This window comes from Notamacropus eugenii, chromosome 1 (assembly GCF_028372415.1).
Source record: "Notamacropus eugenii isolate mMacEug1 chromosome 1, mMacEug1.pri_v2, whole genome shotgun sequence".
NCBI lineage: Eukaryota > Metazoa > Chordata > Mammalia > Diprotodontia > Macropodidae > Notamacropus > Notamacropus eugenii.
The window spans coordinates 717,602,971-717,622,449 of NC_092872.1; the positions used below are offsets into that span (position 1 = coordinate 717,602,971).

At 41.0% G+C, this 19,479-nt stretch overlaps 1 protein-coding gene across 1 annotated transcript; it reads left to right on the forward strand.

The window, feature by feature from the left end:
* Positions 1-676: 676 nt before the first annotated feature.
* LOC140521576 (interleukin-36 alpha-like) lies at positions 677-12,759 on the forward strand. Its single transcript, XM_072636768.1, has 6 exons — positions 677-731; positions 1,696-1,748; positions 3,238-3,264; positions 5,421-5,522; positions 10,004-10,140; positions 12,048-12,759. Exons 2-6 carry the CDS (start codon positions 1,715-1,717, stop codon positions 12,255-12,257), a joined length of 510 nt encoding a protein of 169 aa, XP_072492869.1. The 5' UTR covers positions 677-731; positions 1,696-1,714; the 3' UTR covers positions 12,258-12,759.
* The last annotated feature ends 6,720 nt before the right edge of the window (positions 12,760-19,479 follow it).

Here is a 19,479-nt window from a genome sequence, read left to right on the forward strand (position 1 = left end):
TATTCATAGGTATAGTTACAAATTGCTCTCCAAAATCATTGAATCAGTTCCCAACTCCACCAAAAATGTATTAGTATTCCAATTTCTCTCATCTTCTCCAATATTGATAATTTTCCTGTTTGGTCGTGTTAATCAATACGGCAAGTGTGAGGTGGTACCACAGAGTTATTTTAATTTGAATTTCACTAATAAATAATGATTTTAGAGCATTTTTTAAAATATGAGCATAGATAGCTTTGAATTCTTCATCTGAAAATTATCTGCTTCTGTCCTTTGGCCATTTTTCAATTGGGAAATTACTCATGTTTTTATAAATTTGATGTTGTTCTCTATATATTTGAGACGTGAGGCCTTTATAATAGACATTACTGTAAGTTTTTTTCCTCCACTTTCCTGCTAGAAAAACTCTCCTTGACAGAAATACAGGTATTTAGGGTTTTTTCAAAATGAAACTAAGGCTGAACCTTCAGCACCCAACCCAATTCCTCCCACTGTTGCTGACCCAGTCCTCCCCACCCAGCAACCTCTTCAACATTCTCTGGTATCTTTGGGGATAAGCTTCAGATATTTTTCCTTAAGCTCCAAGGTAGGAGTTTGTCCCCACCTCATTTGCAGTACCACCCAGTTCTCAATTGCATAAAAGGTTAAGCAGCCCCAGAAAATCTCACTGGAGGTTAAAGAAACCATCATAGCCCAGGAGCTAAGGAAATTAGAGAGAGAAGTTGAACCAGGTACCTTTGTTGCATCCAGCAGCTGACAGATGTCTGTGTCTGAATCTGTTTCTCACTGCTGTCTCTTTGGTTCCAGGGAGGAGTGTGGGTCTGAGCCTTAGAATTTCTATTATCAGGATGATTTTGCTTTTGCTTATAGGGTCCATTATGGCCCATGGGGGTGACAGATCAGTTCCCTGATCACTTGGAGTGGGCACTGATGGCTGATGATCTGGGTTCAGTGTAGAAACTCTTAGTGACATGTTTGCCTAAGATGGGAAAGCTGCAACATTGGAAGAATCTTTCAATGGGAGCATATTCTTCTGGCTTGTCTTCTGTTCCATGCATTGCCCAGAGATGATGATGATGATAATGATGATGATGATGCCTGTCGTGAGGGGATAATCCCTGCTGAAGAAACTGAGTAAAGTGTCCAGGGGTGCCAGGGAAGATGAACCACCTGTGAATTTGTTTCGCCCAGTAGCCATGACCTGCTGAACCATACTCCAGGTGGTTCCTCACTCCAGCACAGCTAAATGGCACAGTGGAGTGCTTTTCCCAGAGTCAAAAAGACCCAAGTTCAAATATAATCTCAAAGACTACTCACTCTTTGACCTTGAGTAAGTCATTTAAAAAAAAAAATCTCTATCTGCCTCAGTTTCCTCAACTGAAAAATGGGGATGATAACAGCATTTATCTCCAGCGATTCTTATATGGATCAAATAAGACAATATTTGTAAGAGGCTTGGCACAGTAGTATTTGAAAATTGCTTAGCCTGGCCCAGAGTAGGTGCGGAAGAAAGGACAGGGAACAAGCATTTATTATCTCTATTTATTCAGCTTCCTAATAAATGCTTTTCTCCTTCCTTTCTCACACACACTTCTCTGGATAGAGATGCTGAGGTAAGACTAAGTATGGATCTATGCTTGGGTCTAGCCCTGAAGAAAGTTCTACAAATTAATTACCTTCAATGTACCATTACAGGAGCAGAGAGAATCTTATCATGAATAGAAGCAACGAGAGTTCACGTGAAGAACGTAAGTAGACAATATGGTGGACAACACTGGATCTGAGGCTGGCTAGCCATGGGGCCATGACAAGAGTACCCGCTGGTTCTGAAATTTGTAAACCTGAGTTCACATTCCTTCTCTGATGCTTACTGCCTATGTACTCTTGGGAAAATCATTTAATATCCTTGGGTCTCAGTTTCCTCATATTATAACAGTAACAAGCAGCATTTACGTAGCGTCTACTAGGTGCCAGGCACTATGCTAAACACTTTACAAATATTATCTCACTGGATTCCCACAACAACTCTGGGAGGTAGGTGCTATTATTATCCTTACTTTATATTTGAGGAAACTGAAGCAAATAGAGGTTAAATGACTTTCCCAGGGTCTCACTGCTGGTAAGAGTCTAAGGCTAGATTTTGCAAAATGGTTTGGACTTGAGGGTCCTTATGACCTTTTGCGTCTTTGTATGTATGATCTGTATCTACCTTGGAGAGGAGAAGGGTAAAGGTCACTGCGGGGTTATAAGTTTGTCCAGACCAGTTTTAGAGAATCCAGAAGTCATGAATGTGGGAACTCATGCTATCCCCCTAAATTCTCACTAGTGTATGGAAGACACTTGTGTGTCCCATTATATTTTATTTTCACCTATGCCTGTAGCAGAGGTTTCCTTATTCCCTCTGGCTGCTGACATCTCTCCCTCCCCAAACTACCCTAAATAAAGTTTGTATATATTCTGTATCTTCCTATACAGACAGTTCTTACTTTAAATAAATTTATACAAATTTGAATTTTCTTGAATTCTTGTAGAAGTCAGCATTCCAAAAAAAGACCCTATTTTAACTCTATCTTATAGTGCTCTGCTCTCTTACTCCCCCTTCTGCCTATTGGCTTGAAGGCTCTAAGGCCTCTCGCCCTCTCTCCCCCATCAAAAAGAAACAACACTCCCTAAAATGAAAGACTCGAAGAGAAAGTAGAACAGAGGTATGAGAGTCCCCCACTGTTATGTTGGGATAAGGTGCTTGACTTGAGAGCTCCTGTTCTGAAACAAAAATCCTTTGCCCCACTTTGCCCACCCTCCTCTCTGCTCTCCTGTCTGTGTCCATCTGGCCCTCACATGTCCCCTCAATCCCTCCCCCATCTTTTTTCTAAGTTTTAGCCCTGGTCCGTGCACCTCCTCTTGTTCTTCCTTCTCTGTCCCTGTCCTTGAACTGGTGGCCCCTTCCCTCCCACAGTGGTAGCTCCCTTCACAGACCCCTTTCTGCCTCATCCCTCCCTTCCCGAAGCCTGAGGTAAATTCACGTTACTGCTGAACAATCCACTCGCATATAGAGAGCTCTCTGTATGGGTCCATGCTATCTCCTCTGTTAGAACTGAAGCTGTTTGGGGGCAGTAACAGGGTCTACCATATAGGAAACTGTTTATTGATTCCTTGACTGAAGGGTATCATGCCCCCTTCAACCTGGAAATAACACAGTGCCTATATTTTCATGTTTTTGTTATCACTCTTTTACAGATTCAATGCAACAACCACGAGTAAGAGGTGAGACATAGCTGTGCCCCCTTGCCCTCCCCCATGCACACTCATCTGGGCTCCTTGGAAGGGGCAAGGAGAAGCCTGCCCTAGGCTCATGGAACTCCCTGCTGACTCCAAGCCTTCCATAAATGGAGACATGATAGGTGTAATTGTGCCTTTCTATGGTAATGGTGAATTGGAATTGGATAGCCAAGGTAGGGAAAGAGATGTTTAGGGGGCTAACCTCTTGGCAGATGTGGGGAAGGTACTATCAGTGACATTGTAAATATCCTGGGGAATGGTCATGGGCTGTGGGCCTGAAGAAAGGCAAGTGCCCTAATTTCCCTCAAAAGGAACAGAATAGGATCTGCTCTGCCAACTAAAGACCAGTGAACTCGTCTTGAATTTCTACAAAATTGTAGAAAGAATCATTCAAAGTGATACTTAAGGAACAGTTAAAGAAAGAGGCATTGATCACAGATTGCTAGCATGGCTATAAGGAAAATAAGTCATGTGATTCTAAATGTATTTCTTTGTTTGATGTAGTAACTGGACTGGAAGGTCAGGGAGAAGCCATAGATAAAATTCAACTGAATTTGGCAAAGCAATAGAGGATCTCATGCTATTGCTATGGGGAAAGATAGAGATGCAGCCTTTAACATAGGATAATTTGAATTCATGTGGCTTCAGAATTGGTCCGATGGCTGAATTCGAAAGAGGATTCATTATTGGATAACTGGGTAGAGACACATGCTAGGAGGCAGAAGACAAGTTTGAATCCAGACATTTATTAGATATGAGACCCTGGGCCTCTCAGTTAACCCCATCAGCCTCCTTTTCACAATATATAAAATGAGCTGGAGAAAGAAATGGAAAACAACTCCAGTATCTTTTCCAAGAAAACCTTACATAGGGTTGTGAAGACTTGGGTAACAACAAATCCAAAATTTTTTTAAAAATACACTTGGAAGGAGCTCTGTAATGGAGCCCCCAAGTAATCTTTTCTTGATCCTGGTCTGTTTAACATTTGCATCAGTGCAGATGGGAGGCTTCTCAAGCTTGCATATGATAACAGAGCCAACGGGGATAGTCAGTAGGCATAGATATAAAATCAAGTTTCAAATAGATCCTGGCAGGCTAGAAGACTGGTCTCATGCTAACAATAATCAATATAATGAGGATAACTGAAAAGTCCTGTACTTTGATTTAAAAAATTGACTTAAACACAAAGAGATTGTGGTGTTAAATAACAGTTTGTCTGAAAAAGACCTGAACCTTTCATCCAGTAAGGACTTTAATAAACTGGAGTATACTCAGAGAAGGGAGGCCCAGTTCAGTGTCTTGATATTGACAGCAATGAGATAATGAAAGGCAATAACACACCTCACCCACACTCAGACACCCACACATCCTGATGTGATATGGGGATGCTTAAGAGAATCCATCACAGCTTCCAAGAAGGAGGTGGTTATGACTCTGTCCTCACACCTGCATGGTTGTGCTCCTTTTGAGGCATAAGGAAGAACACTGAGAAGTTGCAAGTAGGGAGATGGAGGCAGCTGGATGAGGGACAGACCTCAAGTATATTCCACATGAGAATGGTTTGTAGAAACCAGGGATATTTACCTTGGAGAGAAGAAGACTCAGTGGGAAAATAATTGTCTTTAATCATTTAAAGGCCAGCCTAGGGAGAGAGATTAGACTCATCTTGTTTGTCCCTGAGAAGGGTACAGTTTACAAAGAGGTAAATTTAGCTTCGATGTCAGGAAAATTCTTCCAAATTAGAGCTGTCTCCAAATGGAACTGGATTGTCTCCTGGTGTGCTGGGTCCCACATCTTCAAAGGTTTGTTTGTTTTTAAAGAATGGCTATTTGCTAGATGTACTCACTGTTTGGAAGTGGGTTGGATCAGGATAGACTCTAAGTTCCCTTCCATTTCTGAAATTCTGCTGTTCTCTCCTTCACAGTCACAGCTCTTTGGTCATCACATTAGGGATTTATATGTAGAGAGAAGTGGCCATGTATAGATTCTGTGGGTGGCTGTATTCCGTCAACATCAGCCCATCTTTCTAGATGTGCTGACAGAGAATTTGCAATTTTCTGGAAATCATCCCATTAAATCAACTCTAAATCTCACCAGTCACTGATATTTGCATTGTAACAATTTTTGTTTGAAAATATTAGAGCAGCCTTACTTCCTGGAAATTCGTGACTCCTATCAACATGTCTTGGTCCTTCAAGAGAAGACCCTCATCGCAGTTCCTTATGATGGAATGGTGAAACCAAGTGAGTAGGAACCCTGACCTTAGTTTCTTTTTCTCTGAGGTAGTCTCATGCTTTTGGCAAGCCTCTCTTTACAGTGTGCTCTAGGACAGATGCCTGTTACTCAACAAATTTCAGGGATGACTTGGGCAGTTATCAGGTATAAAACATGGGAGCAGGGGAATGACTTATACCAGGCAGTGAAAGATGGTAAGGGAGGGGGCAGGCTGGCCTTCGTTAAAAATAAACTATGCTTTTCCATGAGGAAAGAGACAAAAGAGCAATAGAACTTAGGAAACTTGGAGAAGGGAGAGGAATACAGGTGGATTGATCGTTTGCAATTCAACCTGGGAGGGTTCTAATACCAGGGCATTATGGTGAGAATGCGGCTGGGAGGAGGGGATAATAAGAGGGTGGGGGCTTCTCCATGTGACATTCCTTTGCAGACAAATCTGGGTGGCACAGTGGATAGAGAAATGACCTTGGCCTTAGGGAGGCCTATGTTCGGCTCCTGCCTTAGGCACAATACTTCTTGGGCAGTCATTGGGCATAAGTGAGGCTCTCTGGGCCTCCTTCTCCTCATCTGTAAAATGAGGGGGTTGGATTGGATGACCCATAAGGTCTTTCTAGGAGTAAATCTATAACTTTATTCTAGCAAGCTGAAGGGGACCCAAGGCCTGAGGGAGTATGCCAGTGGACAGATCTGGGATATGGAGTGTTCCCCTCCATATCTCCTCAGAATAATGCTACTTTTGCCTTTGTGGCAAATAGTGGGGTGATTGAGACTGGGTGATTCCTTCTTAGCTCTCCAATCTTCATGAGGAGTACAGGACCACAATTTTATCTATTGCACATCAGATATTTGTCCACTAGAAGTACAATGTGTTCTTGGAGTTTAGGATAAAAGTCACTTCTGCTAGTCACTCTGGGAGTGAGTAATCTTACCCTAGAGCAAGAGGGTAACAGTTGATGTAGTATCAGCCAGTTTATATCTTGTTCCACAAAACGCAAATTACATAAAAAATGATCATGTATGATGGGCATACAATCACAGCACTGTCTTTCAGAACTCTGCCAAGCCTGCCTGGTTAGGGCGTTATTTGAAAGAAAAATCAGAGAAAGCAAATTGCCAGCTCAGCTGATGCAGCAGTCTGGGAGATGGCTCTTTCTTGAGGTCAGAGCCCCTTCCTCTTAGATACTTCCTGCGAAGACTATGCCTCAGATTTTGGGATCTGGAATTCCTATCAGAGATTCCAAAGTCCAAAGGACATATTGAATCAATGTGAGGACTAGACCACCGAGTTGTTGATCTCTCCATCCAGTCATGAATAGAAGATTCCCAGAGACCTCTGTACTTCAGTTTCCTTTCCTTTCCTAGGCACTTCCAAATCTGTATCCCTCAAATTCAAGTCCAGCTGTGGCATTTCCTTGCTCCTTTTTTAAAATACATAATTTATTTATTTTTCAGTTCTTAACATTCACTTCCATAAGAATGTGAAGTCATAATTTTCTCCCCATCTCTCCCCATTCCCCACCGCAGGGCAACATGTATCCCATCCAACCCTTCCTCCAGTCTGTCCTCTCTTCTGTTACCCACCCTTCTTCAGTGCCCCTTCCCCTCTATTTTCCTGTAGGGCAAAACAGATATCTATACTTCATTGCCTGTATATCTTAATTTCCAATTTTATGCTAAAACAATTTTTAACATTCATTCTTAAAGAATTGAGTTCCATATTCTCTCCCTCCCTCCCCACCCACCCTCACTGAGAAAACAAGCGATTCAATATAGGTCAAACATGTGTAACAATGCAAATCACTTCCATAATAGTTACGTTGTAAAAGACTAAACCACATTTCCCTCTGTCCTGTTCTTCCCTTCATTTATTCCATTCTCTCCCTTGACCTGCCCTCCAACAATAGTGTTTGTTTCTGATTATCCTTTTCCCCAATTTGCTGTTCATTCTATTATCTTTCCTCTCCTATCCTTTTCCCCCTTGTCTTCCTGTAGGGTAAAATAGATTTCTATGTTCAATGGAATATGTGTTATTCCCTCCTTAAGCCAAAATCCATGAGAATAAGGTTCACTTATTTCCTTTCATCCCCCTCGTCTTCCCTTCCATTTGTAAAAGTTCTTTCTTCCCTCTTTTCTGTGAGATGATTTGCTACATTCTGCCTCCCCTTTTCTCTTACTCTTAGCATATTCCATTCAACAGTAAATTTTATTTTTTTAGGTATTCTCCCTTTATACTCAGTTCACCCTGTACCCTCTATCTATCTCTCTCTCTCTCTTTCTATCTATATATATGTACACACGCACCCATCTACATATACATAGCTACATATATATATATACATACCCATACAAACCTATATACACATATGTATGTGTATGTGTATATACGTATATATGCACATATATATGTATATATATGTATATATATATATGTATATATATATATGTATATATATATATATATATATATATTTATATGTATTCCCTCTAACTACCCTAATACTGAAAAAGGTCTCATGAGTTACAAATCAAATTTTTCCATGGAGGAATGTAAGCACTTCAACTTTAATGAGTTCCTTAAGGCTTCTCTTTCCTGTTTACCTTTTCATGTTTCTCTTGATTCTTGTATTTGAGAGTCAAATTTTCTATTCAGCTCTGGTTTTTTCAACAAGAATACTTGGAAGTCCTCTATTTCTTGGGAATTCCATTTTTTCCCCTGAAGTATTATACTCCGTTTTGCTGGGTAGGTTATTCTTGGTTTTAATTCTATCTCCTTTGACCTCTGAAATATCATATTCCAAACCCTTTGATCCCTTACTTTAGAAGCTGCTAAATCTTGTGTTATCTTGATTGTATTTCCACAATACTTGAATTACTTCTTTCTGATTCCTTGTAACATTTTCTCCTTGACCTGGGAACTCTATAATTTGGCTATACTCTTCCTAGGAGTTTTCCTTTTGGGATGTCTTTCAGGGAGTGATTGATGAATTCTTTCCATTTCTATTTTACCCTGTGGTTCTAGAATATCAGGACAATTTTCCTGGATAATTTATTGGAAGATGATGTCTAGGCTCTTTTTTTGATCTGATTTTCAGGTAGACCAATACTTTTTAAATTGTCTCTCCTGGATCTATTTTCCAAGTCAGTTGTTTTGCCAATGTGATATTTCACATTGTCTCCTATTTTTTTCATTCTTTTGATTTGGTTTTATAATTTCTTGGTTTCTCATAAAGTCATTAGCTTGCATCTGCTCCATTCTAATTTTTAAAGAACTATTTTCTTCAGTGAGCTTTTGAACCTCCTTTTCCAATTGGCTCATCCTCCTTTTTAATTCTTCTCCTCATTGGCTTTTTGAACCCCTTTTGTCATTTGGGTTAGTCTATTTTTAAAGGTGTTATTTTCTTCAGCAATTTCAGCTGTTCACTCACTTTTCATGATTCTCTTGCATTGCTGTCATTTCTCTTCCCAATTTTTCTTCTACCTCTCTTATTTGATTTTAAAAATTCTTTTTGAGCTCTTCCATGGCCTGAGACCATTGCATAAATTTATTGAAGGCTTTGGATGTAGAAGCCTTGACTTTGATGTCTTCCTCTGGTGGTATGCTTTGTTCTTCAACATCTGAAAGGATGGAAGAAAATGCCTTTTCACCAAGAAAGTAACCTTCTATAGTCTTATTTTTTTTCCTCTTTTTAGGGAATTTTTTCAGCCAGTTACTTGACTTTGGAGTCCTTTGTGAAATTGAGGGTGTCCTCCAGGGACCTGTAAGTTGTCAGTTTCTCCAAGGAGGCACAATCAAGAGAGAGGAGTTTACTCCTCTCCTGGCCTGTGCTCTGGTCTGGGTACAACCACAAACTCTCTTTTCTGTCCTGAGTGGGATTCCCTTTTCACAGCCACCACCAGTTCCTCCATGCCAGCCAGCACTCCTCCTCACTCCTTGACCACCAAGCAGGACTGAGATCCAGATCAGCTAGTTGATTCCCCCTGGGCCTTTAGAGAGAAGGCTCCAAAAGTGGATGCCCTGCCAGGCGAAAGACTTGTCTTACTGACTATGAAAGCTGTTTTTTGACATTTGTGGGCTGAGAAATCAGGGAACCACAGCTACTACCCATTATTCCATGCCCTAAAACTTGCTCCAATCTGGTCCATGCCACGTGGCCCAGGCTAGGTTGTGCTCAGCTCTGAACCCAGTGCAATAGCCCTTTCCTTTCTGCCTTCCAGGCTGTCTTGGTCTGGAAATTGTTTCACTCTGTGAATTTGTGACTTCTTCTGCTCTAGAATTTGTTTAGAGTCATTTTTAAAGGTATTTTATGGGATATGGGTGGAGAGCTAGAGCAGGTCCATCCTTCTACTCCACCATTTTGTCTCTGCCTCCTCTTGCTCTTTTCTTTAGATAGATGTTCCCTTCCTGCATCACCTTCCTCTTTGTCAGAAATGGATTCTTGATCCTCCCATTTTTTTCACCCTGTATTGTCACTGATTCTTGTATTCACAGTCACACTGACAATCGCGCCATGCAGAGATGAGTCTCTGGAAAGAAACAGAGGCAATCCTATTTACCTAGGGATTGAAGACCATCAACTGTGTCTGTGCTGTGCAGCAAGTGGAGGGCAGCCTGTACTGCAGCTCGAGGTGAATTTCATAGCTTTTCATGGAATTTTAGACAGGGAATGTATTTCAGAGTTCCAACTAATCCTTGGATTATGATCTCTCAGAAAGATACCAAATAGTATCCAGGTTACAACGAAAACTTTTGATAAATGAACTTTTACCCCCATCATTCCGTATCTTGGCCATTTCCAAACCCCTCCTTCTCTCCACATGCTTTTTTCTTTGTTTTATGCATTATCTTCCTGCATGTTAATGTAAGATCCTTGGGGGAGTGAGTATCTTATTTGCTGATATTTGTAACCCCAGTACTTTGCTCAGTATATGGCTTGTGATTATACCTTAATAAATGCATTTTTTCTCCCTTTTCCTCTTCCTTTCTCCATTCCTTCTTTCATACTTTCTTTATTTTTTGCCTTTCTTCCTGCCATTGCCTTTCAAAGCAGCTGATTACTCATTAATCTCTTATTATGAATAATTGGTCTTTAATCATTAGGTTGTTTTGCCTTCTATTAATCTTGAGTCTTTGCTGAAATATTCACACTTTCTTACTAGTTCCACTTTTTGGGACCAAGCAGAGAATATTTAAATCCTTCTTCTACATGAAAGACCATCTGACTCTTTAAAAAAGATACGTCCTCCATAGAGCTGTTATCATTCAAGCTAAACACAACCAATTTCTTCATCTTTCTTATATGGCATAACTTTTATATCTTTCACCGGACTGGTGTCCTTCTCTGGATACTCTCCAGCTTTAAAGTTCTTCCAGAAATGCGGTGCTTAGAACTGATTTCATGAAAAATACTGAGTGGTTGCTATGAGCCAAACACTGCTCTAGGCACTGAGAATGCCAACAGAAAAGTCCTTGCCCTTAAGTAGCTTACTGTCTAATTGAGAAGGAGCCATACATAAAGAGTGATGGCCACAAAGGGAGGTATGTTCTGGGAAATCACAGGAGTGTGTTCAACAACAGAGTAGTCAAATGACTTGACCTTTCAGAGGCAATGGTAATGATTAATAATAACTCGCATTGATATAGCACTTTAAGGTTAGCAGAGCACTTTATGGATGTTGTCTCAGTTGATTCTGACATCAGTTCTGTGAGGTAGTTGCTATTGTCATCTACATTGTAAACGTGGAAATTGAGGCAATCAGAGTTGAAGTGATTTGCCTAGTATCCCCTTGCTAGCAAATATCTGAAGCAGGATTTGAATTAAAGTCTTCCTTATCCAAGTTCAGCAGAATATAGTTACCATTGGGAGGGTTAATTAGATTAATATTCTCAGGAGAAGAAACACTCCCCCCCCCAAAACCCCAATAAACCTAATGCCTCCTGTGGTTGTGTTTAAAAGGGATGCTTTCCAAGAATGACTGGACAACTGTCCAATTGTACTCTGCTCCTGTCCCACCTCTTCTGGAGTATTTTATTCTGTTTGGGGCACCATGGTTTAAAAAAGACACTAATAAGATGGAGAGTGTGCATAGACGGCAACCAAGATGGTGGAAGGTCTGGATTCCTTGTCAATTGAGGATTGCTTTTTGGAACCTGGCATGCTCAGCTTGGAGAAGAAAATGCTTGGGGGTGTGAGAAGAGAACATTATATCTGTCTTCACGTATTTGAAGGGCTATCTCATGGAAGGGGGACTTGGCATTCCAATTTGTCTCAGTGAGCAGAACTGGGACCAAGCATTGGAAGTTGAAAGAAGGAGATTTGGACTTCATATTAGCAAACCCATCCCAAAATTTAGAGTTGTCTCAAAGTGGGATGGACAGCCTCAGGAGAAGAAGGGGTCCTTGTCTTTGGAACTTTTAGTAGGGATTTTTTTGTGTGTGTATGTGTTGAACTCAATGGCCATTGAGATCCCTTCCCTTTCCCAAATTCTGACATTCTATAACCCAGTCTGATGGGCTTTTTCTTCTTATTTTTCAGGAGAGGGAAATCATGGAATTATATCGTGCTCCAAAAGCAGAGAAGTCTTTTGTATTTTACCAAAATGCAAATGGCATCACTTCAACCTTTGAGTCAGCTAACTATCCTGGCTGGTTCATCTCTAGTTCAAGGGAGATGAGGAAACCCATCAGGATGACCAAGGATGTGGGAAATGATAATATTGATTTCTTTTTAAATGTCAGGGATTGAGCCTGGCCAGAACCAAGGAGCCTCAATTCAACTAAAGTCTGCTGTGCTTCCACAGTAGACTATATGCTCCAAAACACTTTCATATATATTAAATTTGTGCCTGTGTTAGAAAACATAAAATGTAACTAGGATGTGTTCCTGCCTTCTAGGGGTTTAGCATGTAATACCACTGAGTGAAAGGAATCTATATGTCAACCACTGCAGTCACTGATACAGATGTCCTGGTGACAGAGTCATTTAGCATCTCAGCTCCTGAACTGTATCCAGCCAGTTTACCTCACATTCCCTAAGGGAGCAGCCACCCATCTGATCAGGGAGGAAGACTGATAGCAGACATGGGGGCTTTGATCGGGTGGCACTGGGGAATGCTTATTGTGTGAAATTGCTTTGAAGAGGATGTTTTCCAGACCAGACCTGTCCCAGGTGCTGAAATTTTGTGACCGTTTCTCACACCTAAAGCATTAGTCCCAAGGATCATGAAAAATTAAAACAAATATTAAAGATGTTGTCCCCAGTGTTCTCTGGATAGGAACTGAATGAGTTTGTCAGAATGTTAAGGTTATTAGAAAAAGATAGATTTGAATATACTCAAGCATGATATAACTTGATCAAATACATAAATATATATGTAACACATGTTTGTCTTATTATGTCATTATATATATGAGTATGTGACATATGTCATAGTTATTTTATATACAAAATTGTATTTAATGGATTACACACCCAAACATGCATACACATGTGCATGTGCACAAACACACACACACACACACACACAAGAATGTATACATAATCTGACCAGGTTACAGAGTGTATTTGATAAAGACACTGAATGAGATCCAGGGACCTGGATTCAAATTCTAACTATGCCTCTTATTATCTGTGTGAATGTGGTCAAGTCACTAAATCTCTCTGGGCTTCAGTTTTCCCACCTGTAAAATGAGATGATTGGACCAATTGGTCCCTTGCAGCTCTAATCCAAGGTCCTATTATCCTAAGGCTGAATAAATGTTGGCAGTGGCTTATAGGAAATAGCGGAAGTTGTGGCTTTTCAGCCTCATAGGCAGAGAACTGGGACGGACCTCTCACTCTGGAGATGAAGATGCTGGTATGTTGTATCTCCCCTTAGCTCACATAGTTTGTTGTGAAAGAGCTAATATGAGAATCCAGACCTGCTGATTCCAAATTGCCCCTACCCACACCCCAGCACTTCTCTGCCTCCCTTGGTTATGAGTGGATTGAAAGGCAATTCAACACATCATGAAAGATTCTGCAGAGTCTGAAGACATAGGTATTGGTGAGGCATCCAAGTCACATTAGCATTTCTATCTAAACATCATAATCAGAACCATCATTAGTCCTAAGCCAAGATCTTGTCTGGGTAGATCTCAGTGCATTTTGTTGCCTGGATGTGAGAACTAATATTCACCATCTGCCCTCTCTAGGAAGCGATGTGTATGAATGAACGGATGGGTAGGTGTGTAGGAGATGTTGAGGTCCTTGTGCAAAATTATTTTGCTGCTATAAATATTGTTGCTCAGTTGTGCCTAACTTCATGAATCTGTATGAAGTTTTCTTGGCAAAGACACTGGAGATGTTTTCTATTCCCTTCTCCAATGAATTAAGGCAGACACACATTAAGTGAATTGCCCAGTGTCACACAGGTTGTGAGTGTTTGAGACCAGATTTGAATTCAGGTCTTTTTGGCTCCAGGGCTAGAACTGTATCCATAATCCCATCTAGCTGCCCAAGTTGAAAAATAGGGATACCTACTGTAGGCAAGCTGTCAATTGCACAGCTCTTCCCTGCTCTTGCTTCCTGGGCCCTGTCTAGGAATTTCCAGTCAATCATAATTTTTCAGACTTTGAGACAAATCTCTATCCATTGCGTCTCAAACTGGTAGATCCAGGGATCTAGGATGTTAACATTCACTTTGACCTCAAGAACCTAGTTATACAGTCATTAATTGGATTAGTAAAAATCAACATGTATTATATTGATGTACCATAGAATCCAACATTCCAAACATTTCTCAGCCCCAGGCACAAACTTTCTTGTAAGCTGAAATCTGTTCTCTCCACTTTCAGCCTGTCATGGTCATGGGAGAGTCAACACAAAGGTTCTTTATGTTACCATAAAGCTCCATTATCCCAGTGAAGCAGGACTTAGACCCAGACTGTTTCAAGGAAAACAAGCATTTATCAACAACCTACTATGTGAAATGTCCTGTCCTAGTTGCTAGAGAGAAAGACAAAATTGAAGTATTCTTTTCTTTCTGGGAGCTTAAAGCAAGTGGACATAAGGGACAGGAGACTATGGCAAGAGAGAGAGAGACAGAGAGAGAGAAAGAGAGAGAGAAAGAGAGAGACAGAGAGAGAGACGGAGAGAAAGAGAGAGAGAGAGAGAGAGAGAGAGAGAGAGAGAGAGAGAGAGAGAGAGAGAGAGAGAGAGAGATGGGGGAAGGGAGGGAGAAGGAAGAAGGATGAGATGGAGGGAGAAGGAAGAAGGGAGAGAGATGAAGACAGAGACTTATCTACTTAGACCAAGGTCAGATCCAAACCTCAGACCATCAGAGAGAAACCAGTACCTTCCATTTGGCAAATTATAGAGTTCCCATACTCATAATGAGAGACTTGAATAGTCCTCTGTGGTGATTTAATCCATTTCCCAAACGAATTCCCAGTGTAACACACCTGACAAGTGATTATCCAGTTTTCTGGACTCAGTGAGTGTCATAAAATGAAAGGAGAGAGAGTGGGAGGGTTAGAGACAGAGGAAGACAAGGAGACAGAGAGAGACACACACACATAGACACAAACAGACACACAGAGAGAAGAGGGAACTGAGGCAAACACGGTTAAGTAACTTGCCTAGAATCACACAGCTAGTCAGTGTCTAAGGCTTGATTTGAACTTAGGAAGATGAGTCTTTCTGACTCCAGGCTTAGCACTCTAACCATTGTACCATCTAGCTATCCCAAATTCCCCAAACTTTCAGTCAAACTGACATTTCCAAAGTATTTAATGTACTCTTAAAGATGTAATAGAAGTATATGTAGTTACTGCTGGAGATCCAGGTGAATTAGGTGTAACAATACAAAAATGATGAGGTGGCCAGAATTATAAACCATAATTGTATTAATCTTTCTAAACAAAGAGAGAAGAAATTCAAATACAGACCTTAAAATATTCTCAGTAAATCAATAAGTGAGCTTCGATGGAGCTGGAGCATCATAACAGACCAAGCCGTTACCCACAATATCCAATCGTAGCATTTATGTACAAAAACTTAAGAACATCCTTTAAAAGAGATGTCACTATACTGAATATGTTGTTTGAAAATCTCTCAAAATATAGCTATCTAGAGGAAGAAATCCAAGCTGCATGAGAAAAGCTACCTATAATTCTTTAAAAATAACATCACTACTATCCCTTCAAGCTCCTACTCTAGAGATCTCCTCTGTTGCCTAGACAGACTCCTAGAAAAATTCTGTCTGTTCCTATTACTTTCTTTTCTCTTATTTACTCAACTTTTGCACTCAGATTTTTGACCATATTGTTTCATTAAAGTTGCTGTCTCCAGTTACCAATGTTCTCCACGGACAAATATCATGATACTTTCTCAGTCCTCACTTTTCTGAACTTCTGCTAAACAACTTCACCACCACCCTCACTCCTCAATTTCATTCCCTTCAACCCTAGTCTACCAAAGTCCCATTCCAGATGTGCCTTCCTCTTCCATCATGCGTTCTACATCACCTGCTCTATAACTGACAGACTTCCTCTTGACATATTCCTCTCTTTCTCCTTCCCTCCCTCCCTTCCTCTCTGTTTCTCTCCCTTTCATTCATTTTATCCTTAAAAAACCCACAACACTCTCATTAGTTCCTGCCATCTCTCATATCTCTCCTTCCTTTCTCACCCGAATGCCTCAGGAAAGCTATCTATATGAGATGCAAACATTTCCTCACCCTTCACTCCCTCCTAATCTCTCTTGAATCTGGCTTCCAACTTCATCCTTCAGTTGATATCATTCTCTCCAAAGTTCCCAATGATTTCTGAATTATTAAACCACATGGCCTGTTGTCAATGCTCATTCTCCTTCAACTTTATGAATTATTGGGCAGCATTGCTCACTGTCTTCCCTCCCCTTTCTGAATTTCTCATGACATTATTTACTCTTGGTTCCTCTTTTACCTGCTTCCATGCTCCTTCTCAGTCTTCTGTTGTATCTCCATCAATTAACTGTGAGTGTATTTCAAGGATCTATCTGAGGACCTCTTCTGTGGAGGGCAATCTATTTTTGAGGCACATTCTACCACAGCTGGGGAGGTGGGCGAACTTGATGACCTTGTTGGAGTACCTGAGCTACAATCTAAGAAGCTTCAGGAAAATTTATTTCTTCTTGTGTGAGGAGTCCCAGATTGGAAAAGACCTGGCTGAGGACTTCCAGAGGACTGAGGAGTTCTTGATGAGAAATCCAAGTGGTTTTATTAGGGCCTCAGCAATAGGATTAAAAGGGGAAAGTAGAGTACATGGGAACTGTCTATGCCTACATCAGGTCTCTTATCTTCCTTGACTTCACCTGCTCAAAGCTAAATGGGTATAGTAGGACAAGGGTTCTGAGACAGTTTTCCTTGGAAAATTTTTGGGGAAATACCCAGGAGAATATAGGCCCAGCCAGAGATGAAGAACTGGGATGCCTTTTCTTTCTCTAGAACCTAACATGGAGGAGAGGAAATGATAAGGTCTTAGGTTCAGATTTAGGGTGGAAAGGAACTAGGTCATTGAAATCAATACTCTCTTTTTACAGATGTGGAATATGAGACCCAGAGAGACTGCACAGATACATATAGCTTTTACATAGGGAATGGGACAGGATTTTAACCTGACCTTAACTCCAGTGCTACACCCATCATGCCACTTTCATGATGCCATTTTCTCAGTCTACAGATTCGGGATCTGCTTGAGGATTCCCCAAAGTTTTCACCTTTGGTTTCAGTTTTAGCCTTCTGCCCTGATGTATTTTAGGCATAAAGTTTCTTAGGGGCATGAGCATCCTTGTTTATGCAGTGGAACACTGATATTGCTCCAGGCTACCAGCACCAATAATGTCCTATTCACATTGATTTCTTTCTGGATATTTCACAGGCTCTTGAATGTCCTTCTCCTAGCCTGATTCTTCAACTCCTTCAGGGAGACAAGCAGAACAGGGTAACATTGTCTGCCTGGTGTTTGGGGAAAGTGGAGGACCACCAGTGTGGACATAGGTCTAGGCAATGGAGACCTAGCCTTAGTTAGACACATCTCAACCCATCCTTTCCCAAGTGCTTAGCTTCAGGTTGGCCAGTTTTTTAGACTGCTGTCTGAGAAGCCAAGTCTTCCTAGATTAACTGGATTTTCATTTTACATATTTCTTATAGTTCTCAAAAGACCTTACAAAGGGAAAACTCAAGATACTCAACAGCAAGTCTCGATCTTTTTGAGGTCATAGTCTCATTGTGATTCTCAAGAATGAAGCTGTGATTCCAGTTGACATTTGACTTCCAAACCTTCTGTCCTATGAATTTCAATACCAGCTAAAGTCTAGAGTACCCTCCACTCTACACAGGACAGAGAGAAATTGTGGTCCTTTATTCTGAAGTTAGCATTTTCCCTAACAGAATACTCATTACTTCCTTTTGTGATACACAAAGTCATTGAAAATAAAGCGAGGGGAGATGAAATCAGTGATGATGTCAGTCCCAAAGAGGAATGAGTAAAGGAATGGATCAAGTATCCCTCTCTAGGAAAGAGGGCAAGGATGGAGCCCAACTCCCACTTATCACATATCTGCAGGACAGAGAAGAATGAGGAGAACTTGTCTCTGGGTATCTCCTTCAATGAACTCCTGGGTGGAGACTTCCAGCCCTTGGGCACTGCTGTCCTGTTCCCCACATGTTCTTCATGTGTTGAGGCTCTGTACTATCAGGACTTTTGTCTTGTGAATCCCTGGTGGAATAGGGTCACATTTTAGCTCTCTTTTCCCCATCCCCTTTGAATACCTCCCAGGAGACAGGGAAAATATCCATTTCCCTTCTCCTCTTCTCTATCATTCAACCCCTTCCAACACCAAAGCTGTGTAGATATACTTATCACATGCCAATTAATACTGTCACTCCATAACATGTGGGGCAGGATGGCAGCCATAGTGTCCCTATCCACTTGACTTCTCAGTGAAATTTGTCTGGGGAAGTAGATATGACTGTAGACTCCCACAGTCTCCAGGTCATCATCAAATGATTTCATGATGGCATAATGGAAGAACTCTGAATTAGGAGATAGGGGAGCTGGCCTCTTGTCCCACACTACCTTTCTCCAGGGGAGACTTTGGTTCTTGAAAGGCAAAATAGGTCTTCCTAATTTCATGCCCAGTGCTCTATGCACTGAGCCACCTAGCTGCCCATGAATAGCTGCCTATAAGTGAATTGTCACATTACTGTCTGAAATATAATTTTTAATTTCATACTTTTTTGGTTTTATTTATGAGCTAGGAAAGAATGTGCCTGTGATCATTAGCATGTTAGGGCTTCTGTCACAGTTCCAAGTCTTGCAATAGGCTGAGAAAGAGGGTGGTGTCCTTCATTCTCCCTCAAACTTATCTCTGAGTATCTGCCCCCAGTGTCTCAGCTTGGAACTCAGGCAGATTATTTCTGGGCCTTAGATCAGCTTCCTTTTCTGGGAGAGGGCAGGAATCATGGGTGAAGGTATTAATCTTTGGTGAACTTCTGGGGAAAGATCTCCAGACCTCCAAACCTTTACTCATCTACATCTCCCACAATCCTGTCTCTGACAAATATGGGTGAAATTATTTTGGGCAAATAAGTACTCCAAGACTAGACAAGGCAAAGTAGTTGATGATCAGTGTAGCCAGCAAGTCTTTTACCCCTGTGAGTTCCTTGTACCAATGGAATCATAAGTCCTGTCCATAACCCAAACTGTCCCAGAAAGTAGACTTCAAAATTCTAATGGATAATGGGAAGACTTGAGGGAATCCATTTGAGAAGGAGGGACTTGGTTATCCCTAGGTTCTGTGACCTTCAGCAAATATGGTAGAGTGCGGAGGTGAGTGGGAACAGCATGGCTTCTAAAGAGAGAGAACTTGGATTCAAATACCACCTTTGACATTAATTGCAGTGTGACTTTGATACAGTCATTTTCTCTCTGTTGGCCTTAGTTTC